Raw genomic sequence first — 21,474 nt, forward strand, 5'->3', positions numbered from 1 at the left:
AATCAGTTTGTTTTGTATACTGTTTGTATACAGCATAATGTAAATGCTTTGCATGAATGCAGAGCTATGTACAAAACCAGTCAGTAATTCAGTTAAGAGACATGCCTGCTCAATGGGTCATTTCTTACTTTCACAATACCATGTTTTTCTGCAATATCCATAACAACATCATCTAGGTTGCTCCCTTCTTCCACTGTGATGCTCATGCATGTTTTCCTTCCATTTATCTCAAGCAGCCGAAACAGCAAGGAACGTTTTTGAACAACCTATAATACTCTTCCTGAATCTGAAATAAAAATATTGAATTAAAATATGAAATAGATTTATTAATAGGCCTATTTGTCTTTTAACTCATTTTGTACTTCTCCTGTCACTAGATATTGCTTTTGACTTTAACACAGGATACTGAAGAAAGTATCATCTCAGGATAGTGTGGGTAGCATGACTCCTGCTGCTAACGGGAAAGACTGGAATTGAGTTTTGTTGCATGCATTGTGTTATTGCATCAGGTTAATGGCACTATAACCAGTTTTACAACCTTAAAAAACATTTTTTCCATGTTCATATATTGGTTTTAAAACCAGGAAGAAATATGTGAGAAGGTAAAAACTGAGCAGAGGTTCTCTCTTCAGTGAAGGCAATAGGAAAATTTCCCCTCTTCCCTCCTCTCCCCCGCCAATGGCACAAGGATGTCCTCCCTTGCTCTGATAAAATGTTGGCACCACAGCTCCACCACAGGGCTGGGCACCTGCCTGTGCTGGAATTGCTTCCCACATAGAATGGGGGGCACTTACCTTCCTAGACAACACGCAAAGAAATATGAAGATGAACATCCCCTGGAATGCGTTGAAGATTGTAAAAAGATATGCAGTCACCACAGATCCCTGTACGACATGGAGGACCCCAAAGATCCAGGTAGCCCCAAGGAGGAACAGGAGAGCAAGAGCACCACGGGCACAGGATCTAGACAGGAAGGAAACATTGGGAACAACATGCAAGTGTGTGCTATTTTCCTTCCTTTACTGCTTTGGGTGGTGAATGATGCCTGGGCAGTGTTTTTCTCGGCTGAAAAAGCCTGAGAAGTGCAAAGGCATGGGCTGCTCTTTAGGGTGTGCTGTAACACTGTGGCACGAATAGGCTCACGTAATCACCGTAGAAGAGCAAAGGAGTAAAACTGGAGGGCCTTAAAACACTGGCTTCTTTAATCCTCAGATATGTTTTCTCTGGTGTACTGCAGCACCATATGATTTGATTTAAATCTACTGTTAGTGTAATTCCCCAAGGAAAAACATATGTCTGTTATGAAGCATTCCCCCACTTTTCCTCCTCCCCCTTATCCTCCTTGAAAAATAATCCAGAAAAATGTATAGTATGCTCATAGGTCAGTACATGTGCATGACATCAAAGGATTCTCAGGCTGCCTCTCAGGTTCACTGCAGAAGACGGTGCCAGTTGTAAAACTAGACTTTCTTTCGTTCTTTCTCTTTTTAAAAAAATATTTTTGTTTTTAGAACAAACGCTCTCAAATAGTTCCTGGGTCAGCATACTGATGCTTTAAAATTATAGAAACTGATTGGCTATGCTGGTTGTTTTTTTTTCCAACATGCTGTAGAGTCCTGCTCACAGGCTTGAGCAAATTACAGCATGTTGTCTTGGAAATGAAGCCACTGATTACTTTCTTATTCATTCTCAGCCCAGTCGTTGCAGGACTTCCTTGGAACAACAGACATTTTTAGCACTGTTCCTCTGAAAATGAATAATTTTCAACTTCATTAAAACCAGCTCACCACATGAAGCTACGAAGAGTGAGGAATAAGAGAAAGTAATCAATCAAACAATTGCTAAATCCTAACTATAAATCTAGTGCAATGCATTGAAACTGCAGGAGTGTTCCTAAGCAACACAAACAGTAAGTTGTTTTCAATGTTCCCTGTAGTACACTTCAGCTTTTCCTGCACAAACGGTTTTCAAGGTCCCTATAAATCAGTTTTAAAGAGAGTGAGTTGATGGAAAAATCATAGCAGCATGCAAAGTAAAAATCCTGGAGAGAATCTGCCCCCCCCCATGCCACAGAAGCACAATGTCCCACTGTAGACTTTTTACAAATAACGTGAATGGCTTTATTCTCTTATCACTGTATTACTTGTTGCTTCAAGGCAAATATTTTGGTCCAAATTCAGGCATAAGCTTTGGAATCTGGTTTGGCAGGCATAGAGGCGGTAGAAAGTACTTAAGAAAAAAGTACAATTACTTCTTTAACCTTGCCATCAGGCTTTACCTTCTGTTTGATACGGGCCACTCGTATTCCTTGTACACCTCTCACACAACCCCAGTGTCACTGTACAAGGTATTGCTCAATGGGCATAAAGATTGCAAAATCTACCTCCAAATCTGTATGAGGGGGTAGCAGAAAAAAAATCTTTCTTTTTCTACAAGTCCTCCAGAAGATTAAATTGTTATTTTTCAATACTCACTTTCATCGCTGGCTGTATTTAAACTTACAGAAGGTAGAATTTGTATTAAATGGTGAACTTACCTTATATTTTCATAACAACTAACTTCTGGCTTTAACATTGCAGTGTGTCGAAATACTTTATAAATAATCACTCCGAAAGCCAACAAATTAACCTGGGAGGAGTGAAGAAGGGAACTTTTAGTTCAAACCAGGATGCTTTTGAATTTCAATAACTGTTACGCATTTAAATGAAACAAGCGAGATAAAGTTTCTGCGTATATGAAACCTACAGAATCCAGTGCCGGGAGGGGAAAAACCCCCATGCTTTTCTGATCCACTTCTATTAAAAAAATACGAGCCCTGTAATAAACATTGATCAAACGGGGCTGTAACTCTACCTTATCTCAACAGTATCACTACCAACAGTCTGCAAATGTTTATTGATTTTATTTGTAAATCTCTTTGATTTCCTAAGAAAAGAAAAGAAAAGAAAAGAAAAGAAAAGAAAAGAAAAGAAAAGAAAAGAAAAGAAAAGAAAAGAAAAGAAAAGAAAAGAAAAGAAAAGAAAAGAAAAGAAAAGAAAAGAAAAGAAAAGAAAAGAAAAGAAAAGAAAAGAAAAGAAAAGAGAAAAGAAAAAAGAGAGGAGAATAAAAGAGAAGAGAAGAAGAAAAGAGAAGAGGGAAGGGAAGGTGAAAAGAGAAAAAAAGAGAAAAAGAAGAGAAAAGAGAAATGGAGAAAACCCGAAAAGACACCCCCCCCCCCGATTTTCCATTGTACTGTATCACATAAATCTTGACAAAATGTATGTCTTCTGTTGCTGAATAACATTAATAACATCATATATTCTGAGGTCTTTGGGGTGTGAAAACTTTCAAGTCGCACAAAAAAACTTTGAGGCTTACACAAAGAATTTTTAAAAAACTAACTTTGGTTGAAGGGTTCCTTGCTGCGTATTCTCTCTTATATTTTATGTTTGTTTCATAGGTGAATAATTTCAGCATGTTTTTTTCCTGCCTGCTTTATAATGACATCCCTTTATTTGAGTTTGAAACAGAAAAAAGCAACTAAAAGAAGCAGTTTTGCAAATAATGCTCAATTATGGTTCTGAACCTCTGTTTGCTCGGCTAGGCTTCACTGCTCTTTCATTTAAATTTTACTGCATACTTTAACAATGTGGATGGGTTTGCTTTCTTGCTTTTTAAACAAAATCTTATTTTGCTTTGCAGCATTTAACATCAGTGTCTATTAAAAATGTTCGTAAGTTAACCAAATTTTAGCTGGATGTCATCCAGATACTATTTGTAGATCCTTGGTTGTAATGCCTTGGCTGGTTCCTGTGAGCTTCCAGCTGTAGAATGAATAGAATTATGTCTTCCCCAACTTGTTTCTCCAGAAAGACTGTGTGGTTTTCCTCCTGCCTTCTTTTTCTTTAAAAAAAAAAAATCCTCTACAATGAAAACAAAAGGCTGCTGTAGGAGCACAGCACCACTGTAAAAAGAATCACTTTCATTTGTTAACACGTGTTATGTATGTCCTTAGAACATTTTTGTTGTGTCAAGAGGGGAGTATATGATATTAAATGCAGGCTCTGCTTTAATTAGCTGCATCCTCATACTTTAATACAGCATAATGTATTTACAATTTGATAAGACAGGAGATAGAGCTGATTAGCAGTTTAGGGAATTAATCTTTTGCTGAATACCTTGCGTTGATCGTGAGAGCTATTCGAAGCTCCTTATATTTAAAATTGTAATCTATAATATCTCCTAAACCAGCAATTTTTCAAAGTTAATTATAAGTCAGTCAGCAGTTGTGGGTAATTATATGCAGACTTACTTTTTATCTTATATTTGTTGGTGAATAATATATGAAATAACTTAGTGCACACACTGTAATCTGCATAACCCATCTAATGTACTTATTAATCTGAAAAAGGTAGGGTGACGTGTGATCAAAGTACCACGAGCATGGAGAATACACACCGCTACTTCTCCAGAAACTGCTATCAAGATTCAAGTAAAAACCACGCAACCGACCTTCCCCTCTGCTGGCCTGTCACCGAGATCGCTAATGTCAATGAGAGCCTTCCTATTGCCATTGATAGCCTCTGTGAGAAGCTCTGTGGGCCAAACCCCGTTATCCTTCAGCCACACAAACCAGCTGCAGCACTGTGAGGTTTTGCTGAGCAAAGATGGGGCGGGCAACGGGCAGATGTGGCGCCTCGCGGCAGCGGACTCCATTTCTCTTTGTCCCAGCGGGGCTCCTTTGCACAAATACTATTTACACTGTCCGTTGCACAGGATAATAGGATTTGGCCCTCTACGTTAAAGTAATACCCATTAACTATGATCTTTTCATTCATCAATTCATTCTAATGGGAATAATCTGGACGTATCAGGGGAGCGGGAGAGGTTAACGTCGGCTTCTCGGAGTCAGCTGCCAGAACACAATTACTGTACAATACGTCTCAGGTAGCCTCGCAGGAGGTAGTGTTACAGGGTAATGAGGGTGAGCTTAACTTCTGAAATACCCGGTCATTTCCAAGATTTATTAAAGTCTCATGTCGGTTTTTGCTCCATTTTGAAGCACTCCATTAATAAAAAATATCTATAGCAAAGTGCATAGACTGCCTTTACACAGTGTTCAGTGTCTCAAAACATTAGTTTTTAGGCAACGTAGCTTTTTTTTTTCTTTTTTTTTTTCTTTTCAACCTAAGTTAGATGCGTCTGGAACTGCATTTTGCTGTGTGGTTAAGAACAAAGTAGTTGTAACAGTCCTGTGACACAAAAGTGCAGCAAAACTTGAGGGAAAATGATAACAGGAACTCATGGGTAAATCCAGGTGAAAAACCTAGCTAATGTTAATAATGCATCAACTGTGGCCTTTAGAGAAAACTGGTAATCCAACAGATAGCCTAAACTTAACATATTCTGCTTCAGCCTGATACTCTGCACGTTCTTTGCTATGAACATACCAATAGCCTCAGCTATTTCTGAAATGTAAAGTAAAAAGTTCACATTGAACAGTTGGTCTGAGTAGGAATACTGAGGATTTGGACTGAGTAGGACTAAAGGGGAAGTGGCCTTTATATAACTGAGAACACCAAAGACCTACACGTATTTCAATAAATGGGATGGGAAGCCAAATCACCCAAAATGCACAGCCAAAGATGAAACCACTTAAGACATTTGAATTTGTATCCAAACTGAGCTTCAAATGAGCAGAAATTGAGGTAGTATGCTGTAAATGTAATCTAAAATATAGATAGGAATCCTGGACTCCCAAATCTTCCAGCTGGGACAAACTGAGGGACTTCCGGATGAGAGACACTGAAATATCTAAAAAGGCTTCAGCTGCTATTTATCGCCAAATATTGTGATTTATACTTACTTTGGTTGTAATCGCGTGTTTTCATTTTTGTAATTAAAGCACAATCTTCAGATCTTGTTGAATAAACCTTGGATGACGTTATAATTAGGGCTGCCTTAAGGTGACAGGCAAGGTGAATGAGAATGAAATGGCAAACATAAGGCACGCTGTCTCCGGAGAGGCAGCAAGCTGGAGTAGAGCAAGATGTGCAGGCGACTGTGAAACCACGCTCAGGACAGACTTTGCCCAGGCCTGGAAGGGACCAGCCTGGGGACTGCTGCTGCCACGCGCCGGCTTTGGGGAGAAGTTACCTGTATAATGAGCAGAGCTGCTCCGCAGCTTTGGGCAAACCCAAAGCGTGAAATGTCGTGGCCTGGCCACAGTTTTATCAAGTGAATAACGACATTACAGTGTGACACGGTAAGTTCTTGTGCCTTTGTTTTCAGTGTTATTACATGGCTGAGCAGTCAGAGAAACTGCTGTGTGTCCTGAGAGGGGCTTCTCAGCAAGTCTAATAGGCTAAAGGGGAATTGCATTGATTCCAAGCCTAGAACCGAATTTTTTTTATTTTATATTTTTTATTTTTTATTTTTTTTATTTAACAAACCGCCCCACACTGCTATCGGGCAAATAGTGCATTCAGTCCTTACTATTTCATGAAGGAAACCTCTGACTTTCTCCCTGCAAACCTAATTCTGTGAGGTGCTGAGCATCCTCAGCCCTCCCTCCCCTCGAGATTCAGTGGGAATCAGGTTTCACTCAGCGTGCTCAGGTGCACTACAGGACTAATTTTAATAATTAAGCTATTTCTTCTTTTTTTTTTTTTTTTTTTTTTTTTTTTTTTTTTTTTTTTAAGTGGTTAATCAAATACAAGGGCTGATACAGGAGCAGCCTCTGCTCATAGCATCTTCAGGGAATCATTTCTCCTTAAAGATATTTGTAAAAGTATTTTTAGCTCTCTCAAATTCTAGAAACGTTGTCGTATATTTATGAACAAATGGTAGAAGACTATATTTATGTGAAATAGACATTATATAGGAACAATTATTAGGATCCCGTGAAATCAGGATTCTGTAGATATGTGCAACTACATTTATGTGTCTGTATAACCCAGGATAATCTCCAAGGAGTACACCCGTGACTGAGTTTAAAGGGAGGATGGTAAGTGTTTGGTCCATCTCTCTTGGGGGGATCACCTGCATGAAGGGTCACGAGGATTTAGGAGTTTGGAGTGACTTCTGGCCCCATTAAACCAGTGGCAGAACTGTTAAACGGTAAAACTCCCATTGCCGCCGGCATTGTCAAGGCTTTCCCTCTACACATCATAGAGAGTGTCAGTCTCAATGGATCCAGGGGCAACAGTGGACACTGCTGTGGGCTTCACTCTGCAGATTAGCACGTGCGTGTATCATGGATGCACACTGTGATATAGAGCAAGATAGTGAAATTTTCCTGCAGCTGCGTTTTGGGGATCTCCATGGGACAGTTCCCACGTTCACAACTGTGATGTTGGTGGGTAAGATAGAGCGGGCACGCAAGGAAGAGTTCAGAGCTGTCTGGAGTGGTACAAGTCCTAGGATCAGATGTGATCCATAGCCACAGCACCGGTCTAGATAATTTCCTCTTGTAAAGAAATTCACAAAAGAGAAAAAGCAATTGCAAATCCAAAGAAATTTCCTGGTGCTTTCCTAATCATCTTGTCAACAGTAAGGAAGTTTTGCCAAAGGAATTAGCCTGGGGAGCTCTGTTCAATCAATCACATGTATGTTAGGATAGGATGGGAAAAACCATGGGTGGTGTTAACCTACCTCCACCTAGACCTCTGTAAATCTGTTAGCAGATCTGCATCCCTCCCTCTGTGTCGGTACTACCATGGCTAACTGAACAGAGCACTTCTGCATGGGCTTTCTGTAATGAAGGAAAACTGCCCAACAGTGGGCATGGGTCGAGCGAGATACTGCTGCTTTGGCTTCTACTCCCTGCAGTTCTGGGACATCCGCAGCAGAATTTCACCCATCCACCATTTGTAGAAGAAAATAATAGAGTTGTATGCATATCAAGACATAATAATATTTACTCTGTTCTTTTTCCTAAGTTGAGGATCCAGACGACCACTGAGAAGCAATCTCATCTATTGTCTAAGCAAATTACAAACTTTTCTCTTGATTACTAACTGTATTTTGCAAACTAAGTAATAATATAAAAATGAGCATGTAGGTCCTAAAATCCTAAATGTTCCAAGCTGTTGGAGTTCTGTTAATAGCACATTGCTTAGCAACTGCTATATTTAAAATAGGTCCTTCATGCCACTGTTAAATGTATGTATTTTCCATACTGCAAGAGTAACATAATGTTCTATCCTCAAGTAAATATGATGTTAGTGCTTCACACTGCATGAAACTCTCTCTGTGTAGGTACAGAATGATAGCTATTTTTAGTTAAGCACTGAATGGTATGAAATACACAAAATTTAATAAAGCATGCAAAACATCTGCCTGCAAATAAAAATATTTGCACTCGTGTTGAAGAGTTGTAGTTTCTTTCATAATTAATTACAATTAAATTGTAAGATAGCGATTGAAGTGATATATCATCATTTTGCCCCATCAAGGTAGCTGACAGCTGTCAAATTTGGCAACTAAGAAATCTTTTTTTCCTTCCTCCCCCTCCTCCCTTTTTTTAAGCAAGACAAAAGAGCACTTGAAAGCTCAGAGGGAAATGGTCCATTTTTCATGGCGGTAGCTCAATTAGCACCTGGACATCTGCTAAAATGAAACAGATCAGGACGACAGCCATTCAAGAAAATTTTGTCCAACATTTTTTTGCTGAAAAATGTCAGTTCATTAGCACTAAAAGACATTTACTGGTTTAGACTATACTTTCACCGGGAGAGGCTTCCTGACTAGGATAGCTTTTCTGATTAAAACCAGAAAGGACACTCCAGAACAATGAAAATCCCTGTGGGCAGGGCATTTATCCAGGATGTTGGAGACACGGGCACAATTTTCTGTTGTACTTAATATTCAGACTAGGCTATGACCCTTAGTTTCTCCAGCCTCTGTACCAGCTATTCACCACTACCGCTCCATCAGCCCCGCTGGATCTATTCCCTGCCATATAAATAATTAAGTATTCACTGGAGCAGGGAGACCTGGATCTCCCTCATCCCCCAGTTCCTCATCCAGGACTATCTAAAGATGGTTCTTTTTTTAACAGGGGAGTAATTGTTTAATACGAGACCGAGTTTTTGAGGCTATTTCCAATACACGTGTATTTATAGAAAGAAAAGGGAATTGGTAATTTCATATATAATATCCTTGTGTAAAAGATACACTGCAACCTTTCAAAAGTTATTAAAACACTTTAAATGCCAGCCTTTTAAGGCTCTCTAGTGTTACAAAGAAGAGAAGGTATAAGAAAGAGGCAGCTAATTCTAAAGATTCAGACATACTAGTTCTGATTCAGTCTGAGCACTTTACATTCAAACTTCAAAAACGAAACCCCCAAATCATTCCCTTTTCCTTTCTTAGTCTCTGTCTCAATAATTGATGAAACCATCTATATGCTGATGTCAGATCTCACAAAAAAGAATGAGAAAATTTCTCCTGCTGCTCTCTTAGGCATATACTTGAATTTTTTACATATATCATATTGAATTTGGCTCTTTCAAAAAATGTCTGAAGTTCAGAGCAGCTGTATCTGTATCAGTCTTTACAATGACCCTCATTATGAGTGTTTGAATTAATGAGCTTGTGATGGTCTGAATTCTGCCACAGAGAGCAATACATTTCTGTCTTTCTGGCTGTATGGCTAATGGCTGGGTAAAATGACAACATTCAGTGGGTCATCGTTATTTCAGTCAGGGGAGAACGGAATTAAGCTATTAACAATACAACAGTTTAAGCTTCAAAATGAAAATGTATGCCATATTAATTGCATAAAATTGGACACAAGCTGGCAGTCAAACAGTATGGGTTTGTCTCCTGACTGATTTATCTCATTATCGTGTCCCCAGTGAATATACCTTCTCGAATGCTTTAGGTATACAACAGCACTCTTATCTGGGAGTAGAAAATGTAACAAAAATACTGACAAACTCCCCTTAGGCTATACTTTAGGGAAATATTTTCAATAATGCAGGATTAGAATTTTATGATTCTAAGATTTTAATAATTTCACTTGTTTTAAAAGTTAAAACATAACTAAATGTGTTTATTTCAAACCCTGTCTCAGGAAATACATAATTTTCACATAGGCTTGCCCTTTATACATGAATACTTCAAAGTTGTTCTTTTACATACCTCAAGCTGTAGATTTAGACTCAATTAAATGTTTCCTGTATATTTTTAGAACACTTATAACAAGCCGTAAATAAATAAATAAATAAATGGGAGTTCTGTATTTTTCATTGGCATAAACAGCTTCTCAGACTTCTGGATTCGATGTTGTTTCTTAATGGATTGCAAAACTAAACACATAGTGACCTAAATATTTTTATTTAGCCTCAGTTCTGCAGTCAAGGGCAGGACGGATGAACCAACAGTGCTGTATCTGACCTTAGCCGTAAATGTTAGCCCAACTAGATCCAGTGGTAGGACTGGGGTCTATCTTGCTCACGGTGTAATTAATAGATTTAGTCTTCTCCTTTTCTAAGCAGCATTTGAGAAGGCGTATTTACTTGGGAGTTGGTAATGACATAAATCAGACTGTTTAATGAACTGATTCCAGGTGCACCAAAGACTTCAGACTACGTGTTACACTCCTCCTATGGTTTCTTTGCATAAACGTAAACCTGTCTTAGGCAGCATCTGAAGCCTTATGCAGAAGCCCTGCAGAAGTATTTTTACCTGGCAAACAGGAGTGAAGCTACTTGTATGTTCTCCTTTAGCACAACTAGCTTCAATGAATGGGCGAGCTACCAGGAGGGAGGCAGCGTCAGGAGCACAACTGAGACGTCAAGTCTGACAACAGGCTGTATTTGCCATTTTGGAAGTGTGAATAGTTGGCAGAAATCTGTCCACGACTTCCACAGTTTGCCAAATCCTCTAAAGGATTTGGCCCTTTGTTTTTCAGAAATATTCATGATTCTGCTGTGGATTTGGTCACAAAATTCCGTGCTGTGGCTTACGATCTTACTCAAAGCTACAAAAAGCTCTTTCAATGACCGAGTGAGATTTCCAAACAGAGGATTCACATGCAATTACTACTGTGAATTTAAATTTGCTTCTCAAAATGCCTGTGAGCGATGAATCAAAGGGGCAGTAGAATAGTGGAAGAAAATGTGATTTGAGTGAGAAAATATGCAGTGTGGATGTAGTCATTATGTAATTATTAAGAAAGTCCAAACGACATCATCAGTCTATGTTAACTATCTAAAGCAAACCTGTGATGTCCTTTCAATGAACAATTTAGGGTAAGCATATGTTTCTAGTAATTGTGCTTACAGCAAGACAACGTAAAGAATCACCAAGAGAATATTAAGCAATAGAAGAAAAAAAAAAAAGACAGTTCTGTGTCTTTTCTAAAAAAAGATCCACTGATGCTTGATATACTTGGACACGTGGGCATGAAATAGTGGGCACAGTTCATCTTGCTAGAAAGGAAAAAAGGTGCCTGGGATGTTGACCTGCACCAAGCTGTGGGGCATCCCAGGAAATCTGCACAACCAGCGGGCACCTGGGGGTGTGCTTCCCCTTCCTCTTGGCATCCACCTGTGCTCCCTCACCTGCTGTTTCTGCTTGCTTCACTCTTGACGACAGAGGACACGCTTGACTTTTCAAGTCTAACGTCCTTTCAAGTGAATCTGAGGGAGAACTTCTTCACATGTTTTTTCTTATAACACTACTAGCTAAGTTTATTAAAAAAAATAATCATATGGAACATTGTTGATGCATCTTTAAGCCTTATGTGATAAATTTGCTCCCATGTAAAAACATAAGAGCAAGTAATTTTCAAGTTGTAGAGTAATGGCCACAGCCTCTTTTTCCAAGTATTTCCAAGGATTTTAGAACAGGTACTTTAATGACAGAGGGAAGGAAGGAGGAACCTTAATTTCACGTGAAAGCCCTGGGCTTGCTGAGAAACCGCATCCATTGGATGTGGCAGTATGGAAGCTATGGCAGTACGGAAGCTGTGGCTCGGAGAATAAAGCTGGTCCTGTCCACTGAACAAGGCAAGCACTTTCTGACTCAGTGATTATTTAGCACAGCAGGTACTGTGTTGCTGAAAAACGTTGCAGTTTGAACTAATCTGTTTCAACCAAAGTTGCAGACTCAGTCTCTAATGCTACTATATAATTAATTTTCTCTACTTTATCCACAATGGCATAAGAAATGCAACAGAGACACCTTTAACTGAAGCCACAGAGGGGCTAATGAAAAGGGGAGTATTATTCTTTCATAAAGCGTAATAAAGCCATTGCTAGTCCCTGTAGGAAATTTATTTCCACTAAAAAGGCAGACTGAGGAACAGGAGTAGATAGAAAAAAATGTTTAAAACACCTATTTTCTGAAGAAAAGTTTAGTAAATGGTACAGAATATACTTTTCTTATCTATCTAAGAAACATAACTAAGCATTTATCACAAATAACCCTTTGGGGAAAAAAAAAAAACCCAACCCACAGAATTTTCCAAAGCATAAATAGTCACTCAAAAATGTGAGATACTGGTAGGGTTTGTTGTGATGGAGGTTAGGAGTCAAACAACTTTTTTGATGGTAATCTTTAGAATAACAAGAAATATCAAGAGTAACGAATGTGAGCTACTTCACTGAAGAGCAGGAATAACAACTTGAAGAAGCCCAAATAGGCAATGTACTTGATTATACCAATGTGGTGTGATTGACCTCAGAAGAGCCGCTTTTTTTTTTCCTCTATTTTTTCTTTTTCTTTTCTTTTTTTTTTTTTTTTAACTGGGAGCAATGGACTGTCAGATCATGCTCAATATTGAAGTCTGGGAAAATGTAAAACTTTAAACTCTTTGAGTATTTCCTTTTCTACAGGAAAGATGTTCAGTTTGAATGGCCTAGATTAAGTACACGAAATTTGTGAGTATATGAGAAAACAGCAGAGTAATGGATTTGCCAGGAAATTTTTCTGCATTGATTGCGGCAGTATTACTAATCCTGAATCAACCTAAATGTACAGAACTGAATAAGTATTAGAGCTGTCCAATAAGATTTGATGAATGCACTATTCCATTAATTTTACCTTTTTTGTTGAATAAATTATTTGACAAATAATGGTAAAATTCATCAAATAAATTATCTGATGAATATATTTTTTAAGTAATCGACTAGCTCTAATGAATATGCAGGCAGCTCCTTAATGAAAAGCATTACTCTACTCTTAGGCTGCTTTCATCACTCATATGTCACTTTTTTGTATTTTGCAACTGCAATCTGTATATTTTATTCATTTACCCATTCATTTATACATGGAGAGTTCCAAACAGTATGGTTAATCAATCACTGCAATTCTTAGAATATTTTTTGCTTTATAGTTGATTATTCATTATGTTTATTACATACAGGAATGCTTAATAAAAAGAACTGGGCTTTTCTGAGGACATCTATCCCAAGAACTGTTCTTGGCTTGTCTGTTCCAAGCCAAGTTTACAAGAATGCTCTGAAAATTGCAAGGTCCATTTATAAGCCATTTTTGTAGTTGCAAACGCTACAATTACCAATTGTTTCAAGAAACTGGAGCTTGAAGCCAAGCCAGACACCTTCAAGGTCCCTGAAACCACACATTAGAGGAGTAAAACAAGGAAGAGCGCGCAGGAGCCACCTACTCACTGCACAGCACTAGGATGTTTGGATAAAAGCCACAGGGAGGATTATTTGGATGATGTTCAATTTTGGAAATGTTCCAACCTCAAAGAGCAAGTCTGTATTTTGTTATTACAGAGGTGATCTCAACAAATGATACTGATAGATTTATACCGTTAAACGGCAAATTGCACCTGTTAATGTTACAACATGTCACACTTTTTAGTCCTGGTTCCTCACAGAGGTATGCCAATTTATTGTGGCAGTGACAGTGGGTACAATAGTCAAGCCTGCATGACTCCATCAATACTGCAAAGGTGCAAATCATGTTATCATGGGTGACTTTGATGTTGCTGCACGAAGCTCAACTGAACAGATTTAACGGGAGAAGGTTGTGGTAGAGAGGTATATTAGAAGGGGTGCCTATAGCTGCACTTGGAGAAGCCGTGATGCTCTTCCACATTTTCTTTTTAATGGCTTGTAGAATTTCATAAGTAAAGCATTAGTAGTCCTTTCCTGGCCCTTCTAAATGAGGTAATTTCTACTAATACACAATTGCCCCTCAGGATAGGTACGAGTGGAGGGACTTATCCTATAACCACAGAGCTTAAAAGATGAAGTTTTCAAAAAGGACAATGATGCAGAATAAAGCCCTTACATCGGTTTGCTTCCACTCAACACAGAGTGGGCTGTTATGCCAGAGGTGGGGAAAGGCAAGTAGAAGTCCTCCACAGTGGGAAGGAGTTTGTTCTTGGCTGACATTACACACTCATCAAAACTGCTGCCACATTACCCTGCAGACAAATGGTTATTACTATTCTACACACATATTACAGGGAGATTATTATTTTAAGAGTGAATTACAAAAGAAAAGAAAATGTTCTAGGGTTGGGTTTTTTTTCATACCTTTTATCTCTGGAGCTTATATTTGTATTTGCCTCAATCCAGCATGGGTTGTGGTGTGTGTGAATGTTTGTCCCTTAAAGCTTGTGATAAACTCACTTTTCTATTAAAAGTTTAAATACTTGTTATAAATGATTTCTCCATACTTGTATGCTTTGATCTAATCTGCTGCGTAGTTTTAGCTAAAATGGTTGTGGTTCTAAAGATTACAAGTATTAGGAAGAAGAAATAAGTTGTAGAAATTATCTTCAGCTTGCAGCTTGTTTTACAAAGGTTTAAAATGCCCTTTCTTTGCTCACTCCATCTAAAGAGCTTCTGACCCACTTCTTTTCATGTACAGTCACCAATCTAATAATAATAATAATTTTAGATGGGATCAATAAGGCCATTGCTTTGCACTTAAGAATTCTGATAGAACCTTAATATTATTAAGCAAACACCTTCAGAAGTAGTGTTTCTACTTAGGCAATCATAGGAGAACTTAGTTTGTACTCCTGATAAACACTTGAGCTCCCTATGCTTCACTATTACTGCAAATTTTAAGTCCAAGGATGTGTTTGCAACAACGTGCTCTGAGACAGAAAATCCATTGGTACAGAACTAGTTCTGTTCTTCATCATTTACATGATGTCTCAAAGGCATATTACAGTATAATCCAAACCACAAATCTCCTGGGTCCCTGCTCACAGAAACATGGGGTACATGGACATTTGTGCTGACAATGAGATTAATGTTTTTGTGCAAGAATCAGATTTGTGGTGAGTGACTCTCCAGAGATTTGGTATCCAAACTCTCTAGGCTATCTTGGAAAACCTGCAAACTCAATGCTATTAGTAGACGAAGCTCAAGATTAAAGGTACGCTTGAAGCTGCTGGATTTTTCAGCTTTCTATGAGGGTTGTGGTGCCCTATCTGGTTATCCCACAACAAAAACAATATTTCATTTTCAGAGTCTTTAATTCGTAATTTTTTTTTTTTTTTTTTTTTTTTTTCTTTAATTAGCTGTGGGCATAAGGGAAATCTTGGAAAGAGACTGACTTCTGTAATTAAAAGGACTGCCTGAGTGGCACCGCTTTGGAAAGAGTTTAATCTTTGTTAGGGCAGTGCCCGTGCAGCATGCTCTACAGGAAGACTGGACAATGAAAACAGAATTACCACCACCAGTGTGCATTCCACAGAGCAGACATCTAACATCAACATCATCTTCTAGACTCAGTGCCTATTTTCATAAGGTTTTCCATATTTCCCTTAGACACTAAACCGGACAGAGCGCCAGCAAATTACCTAGCTCCCTGCACACTTTGAAAACATCCCTCTTCCAGTTCAGGCTTCAATTTGCTATCGCCCCATCAAAACAAGCCGTCCAATCACTCAAAAAAATCACACAGCAGATGAAGCAGCTTGCTGAAAGCGGGTTGCCTTTCCTCCCAGGTCTAGTAGTGCACGATTATAGAATCATAGAAAAGACATTATGAAGAGACGATAATAAAGGTACGCAAATACTATGAGAGCAAGTTATCACAACATACTTCCACAACACAAAACATAGCAAACGAACCAACCACAGGGTTATTCGCTGTCCAACTACAGCTCCTTTGTGTGGCTTCACTGAGGCAAAGGAGTGGGACAAAAAAAGGAAATTGACTGGCTGCTATCCTCATCAGTAGTAGGACTGCATTGGTGCACAGGGCTCATATCAAATTCTGTCATCTCCCCTTTTTCTTTTAATTTGCAGGGATTGCTGGAAGATCTGGAGTGCTCAAAGAACGGCTATGTGCCTCAGAGTCCAGCTTACAGTTTGCCTCTGTGGCCAGCTAGACTGATGTCAAAGCCACTGCAGACCTGCTCTGCCCCTGTACTGTCTGCCTAAGATCCCGCATCAGGCACAGCTGAGCTGGAGCAGAAAATAAGGTTACAGATGCATAAATTTGGGCCATTTTGTGTATTTTGATAATGCAGTTTTCCCGTGCTAACAGTGCAGTGATACATCACCGCCCATAAATCTTCACCTGAAGGCAGATGAGGAACAGGAATCAGAGCAACAACAAAAAAATCCCAACTGTGCTGCCTTCAAGGAAGAAAGAGATAAGGTCCGAAGAGGAAATAGGAAATTGACAACTTAAACCTAGGAATTGTAAGAATTTCCTAGTAAAGGATGGTGTCTCCCCATGATTTTGTTTTACTGTAGTAACTTGTTGCCACCAGGGCCATCTGGCCCCAGAAGCACTGAGCCAAGGGAGGTTACGATGTCTCATCTCTCTTGAAGTCTGCTGTGCTCACCAGAAGGGTGAGATGTGGATGTATTACCCTGCAACTGCACCTGGTAGGTCACTCCCAGCCTATCCCCAATCTACAGCAGGATTTTGGGGTGGAATTTGACATATATTATACCTGATACTTTATTCAGCTTTGAAATGGCTAACACACTGAAATAAAACTGTTTTACTATCATCTTGTGTGTGTTAGGCACTGCCACTTCTTTTTTACAAATCCTCACATTTATCACCAAATAGTTTAAAAAGCAACAAAGGGTCATAGCTGACTTGACCATAGATGTCATGAGGCCTCACCATTGTACCTTCTCCTCCTGTTAGCTCCAGCTATTGCCAGATCACTGTCAACCCAGTCATACACGATAATGCCCCATTACAGTTGGAATGGTTTGTTAAACTTTATAGCACTTAGAAATGCTCCTGAGGCACCAAAAATGTCTCGATTCAGAACTGAACATATAATACCTGCCAAATTTGCAGGTTTGAAACCACTTCCAATAAGAATTAAAAAGGCCCTCTTCACAGCTGAAATAGGGCTATCAATACTTGACTCGTCTGCCCATGTGAAATAGCGGGTTCTTTTCTCTGACGTCGCAATTTAGTTTAAAATAGCTTTGATGATGACAGGGTACACGCGAGTGATAAAACCATAAAGATGACAGTCTAATCTTACAAAGATGACCGATCACTGATAAGAGATTAAGTCACACAGCATTTGAAAAACCAGATTATCTGTCTGCTGGGATAGTGTCTGTGTACAACTCCTGCTGAGCCATGCTGAGATGCCAACGACATACAAAGATGATGCTTCTTAAAAACCAGAATTGCTTCACAGAATTTCTCAAACCAGTGGGATAAAAGAAAGCAAGCAAGCAAGAAAAAAAGCTCTGATCTTATATTGAGCTTTTTTTGTGAAACATTCATTTTTCAGGCTAGTAACGTATTTAGATGTACAGCATATAAATAATTTAGAGACACCATAAAAAGGTCTAAATTAGCCAATTCTGCCCTATAATTAGCACTCACAGCTATGCTGGCAATGGGTGGGTGATTATTAAACACCTTTTATTATCAGTTTTATGTACTACAATAAAAAATGAAAATTATACTTACAAGAATTATTAGACATGCCGGTCCTATAAAACTCCATATAAAGTTATTCTTTGTGCTGAGCCAACATCTGAAAAGTAAACAGCAGAAAATGCCTTGAAATGCGCTACTGTGACTATTGCATCCTTGTGTATGTTGATTTGGACACAGAAATAGCAACTTACACTTCTGTGGTGCCATAGTACTTGTATCCCAGCGCAGCAGAGATTCCAACGACCACAGCTGGACTGATGTAACCAAAGACATAGAAATTCTTGTGCAAGAAACCCTTGTTGTAGATGACTCCCACAACTATAAGGTAGAGGTGAATACCTTCAATGCACATCCACGCAAAAGCAGCTAGAAGGAAATAATGGAGTAATCCAGCAGTAATTGAACAGAAGAGCTAGAAATTCAATCAGAGAAAGCAAGAGTCATAATTCTATCAATATGTCTGTGTTAATATAACAGCATATGCACAGCAACCTAGTGACTCTAAAGTGGTGGTCCAGCAGCCCAGATGTAATGCTGATTGACAAGAACTTGGCCTACACCCACGAGCACGCTTGTTCGGTGGTGTTTTCTGTAGCAACTGGTAGAACAAAGATAATACATTCAACTTCTAAAACTGGTGCACATCTTCCCAGAAAAACTGTATAAACAAATTGGGAAGGTTGCTCCCATAGTTACAGCTGAGTAGTTCATACGCTTTCCTGATCTAGATAAAATTCATTTTTATGATTTTGATAACAATGTAAATAGACATCACAAGGAATTATTTCCAAAATAACTTTTGTTACTACGAAGTGTTTGTAAAGTGATATTTCTCAATCAATCAATACTGGAGTGCTACATCAGCGATAGCAGCTCATATTTTTCAAGTAATTTTAAATCCTATTCAGCTACTTATAGTAGGGGTATTTTGATAATTTATGCACAATTTAATTTCCTAAAACTAATCTGAGATGTAAAAATCAACAGCCCAAGTTGTATGAAAAGGGACATGTCAAGACCTCACCTGAAGAAAGGAAAGGGGTTCTCCAAACAACACCACAATATCTTAAATGCCAGCTGGGACTGCAGCTCTGGCCTGGCTTTTAGGAAAAACTGTCACCCAGAGACACCCCCATGTGGCTTTGTACAGCATCCAAACAGATGTGAAAAATGAAAATGCTGAAGACATTGAGACCACAGTCTCGGTTAAGTTGACAAAGTTTAAATGAAACCCATGGAGCAAAATCAATATACACCAGCTCAGATGAAGGCCCTACATCTTTAAATGACCATTTTACATTTCCTGTTATTAGAGTGGGAAGTCAGTGTCACTACAATATTCACACTGATACTATGAAATACTGGAAGTAGATGGAAGATCGGATTTTATACTGTATATTTACTTTACAACACAAAATCAAGATACAAGTGAAGGTGATACCCACCTTATTGTTGTTCATATTTATTCCAATCAGAAAAATAAGTTCCGCCAGGAAAAGGCTGCAGCAGAGGTTTTTGTGAATTGTCGTTCTAGTGCTTTGAATTTCACTGAAGAACCAGAATGTGAAAATGCACATGGAGAGGCAAATCAACGAAATAATTATTCCTAGCTGAGTGATTCTTGTAAGAATGTTATAATTTGTAACACCCTGGGGGAAAATTATAATATAATATTTAAAAGAATAGCTTTGTACCTTCTCAAGAATAACCTCATTCTATAATACAGTTCTTTTCTTCTTTTCTACAAAATATTAATCAAAACTGTTTGTAGAGTTTCACTGCAAATGTACACTTTGGATAATCTAAAAAGTATTGTTTTTTTGTGAGACAGATATAATTCTCGGGGAAATTAGAAATGAACTGTATATATTCCTGCTCTTGCATTTTCTGATATTTCTTAACAAAACTTTTTATTAACATCAATATCACCTAATATGATTTTCAAAATCAGATCATTTTAGTGAATGACAAATACACTGGCAGTAGGACATATATTAATATGATGTGAACATTTTCTAATATAAAAAGGACTTATCACAGCAGTGACTTAGATAAGCAAAACTGAATCATCGTCTTACTGAATTTGCAACATGATCAAAACAAGACTCTGAAATAATAATCACTTCAAACAAATGCTATTCCAGATATGTAACATGGACATTCTCCGAAGAAACACAAGCTATTTTACTATTGGAAGTGAATATTTTCTGTGCTTGAATACAGTTACATTTGCTGCTTGGTATTTCCACAAAGAATCTCTGAAATACACGACCGTGCATCGGCATAAGGATAGTATTCATCTGACCATAAAATGTATCTAAGTATTTTTTGTTCTAAATAAAGAACCAGAGATTATTCTCCTCCCAGCCTTCCTTTTCAAAATAACTGTATAAGTACCTGCAAAGATTTTAAATTTGAACTGAAGATTTAGGATGCTATTTAGTAACCAGGAAATAGCCTCTATCAGCATGAAATTCACAGTGTGAGAGAACTGTCTCAATACAGTATATTCATGCTAATATTCTGCTTGCTGTCAGCTCTGATACCTTATAAAGCTGCCTCCTGAGGCAGGACCTGAGCTCCTGCAGATCCCCACGCAGACCCTGAAAATCTATGGGGCCTCTTAATATAAGGACATAAACTAAGTGGTCATTCTCACAATTTTGTGCTGGTCATGAGTGTCCATGTTTAATAGTCATAAACTTTAAATTGATTATGCTGTTGCAAACTCGCAGGAGAGAATTTAAAGCAGATTTTTGGCTGCCAAGGTTAGACAAACGGGTGGCAAAGTTTTGTGAGAAAGAAATTCAGAGCCATATGGTTACTGACCACCAATGAATGCCAGTTAAATCCCTCAGCAGTCTTAAAGTGGGATTTAAAATTAAAAGCAATGCACCAAAAATAAGCACAACAGACTGTGTGTTTGGAACAAGATACTTTGCTGCATCACTGCTCTGTAATACTGCTGAAAGGACATAAGGAAATTCAAACACATATGGGAGGAATTTTGTTTGCTCTGTGCACAATAAATTGTGTGTTTGCTGAACAAAACCAAGAGACAACCTAAAGGGGGAAAAGTACATAAGTTGCACTGAAATAAAAACGTAAGGAATGACGGCAGGAGAAAGTATCAGGTAAAACACTAAATTAAAAATAGCACTTACAACAGAGCCACCTGAGGACATCAAAACGGCAAAATGAGTCAGATGATTACATTTGCATGAGATATGAGTGGAGTTGGAATGCGTCAGCTCACAGCCTTCTGTAGCCCAGTTGCCATTCATTGTGTCTGCTGAGTAGTTCCAAAACGCACATTTAATATCTTTATCTGCAGTCTGGAACAGAAACAAGATGTTTTACTGATGGCAAAAGGCAGGATATTTCCCATCAAAAGACCTTTCTTACGTTAGCCAGTGCAATTCATTAAAAATTGCTTGTTGCCATTGGGAGGCTGGGTTACAGAAAGCACAGTCTGCAAGGCCTATTCCAAGCAATTAAAACATGGCTGGGGATGGAAGCATTTTATCCACACAGCCAACACCCCACCAGACACGTAGGCTAATCAGCTTACTGAACCCTTCTGGCACTTGCAAAGGTGTTGGAATTTTTACCTCCTGAAAACGT

At 38.5% G+C, this 21,474-nt stretch overlaps 1 protein-coding gene across 1 annotated transcript in view; it reads right to left on the minus strand.

The window, feature by feature from the left end:
* Positions 1-110: 110 nt before the first annotated feature.
* ELTD1 (EGF, latrophilin and seven transmembrane domain containing 1) overlaps positions 111-21,474 on the minus strand; it is a 74,931-nt gene continuing 53,567 nt past the window's right edge. The window contains exons 10-16 of the mRNA XM_009884699.1: positions 21,015-21,185; positions 19,296-19,499; positions 18,042-18,262; positions 17,881-17,947; positions 2,537-2,628; positions 795-963; positions 111-286 (exon numbers count right to left, since the gene is read on the minus strand). Coding sequence (XP_009883001.1) covers positions 224-286; positions 795-963; positions 2,537-2,628; positions 17,881-17,947; positions 18,042-18,262; positions 19,296-19,499; positions 21,015-21,185 — 987 coding nt within the window. The 3' untranslated portion in view covers positions 111-223. The remainder of the gene's footprint in view (positions 287-794; positions 964-2,536; positions 2,629-17,880; positions 17,948-18,041; positions 18,263-19,295; positions 19,500-21,014; positions 21,186-21,474) is intronic.

Source organism: Charadrius vociferus, unplaced genomic scaffold (assembly GCF_000708025.1).
Source record: "Charadrius vociferus isolate BGI_N301 unplaced genomic scaffold, ASM70802v2 scaffold163, whole genome shotgun sequence".
Classification (NCBI taxonomy): Eukaryota; Metazoa; Chordata; class Aves; order Charadriiformes; family Charadriidae; genus Charadrius; species Charadrius vociferus.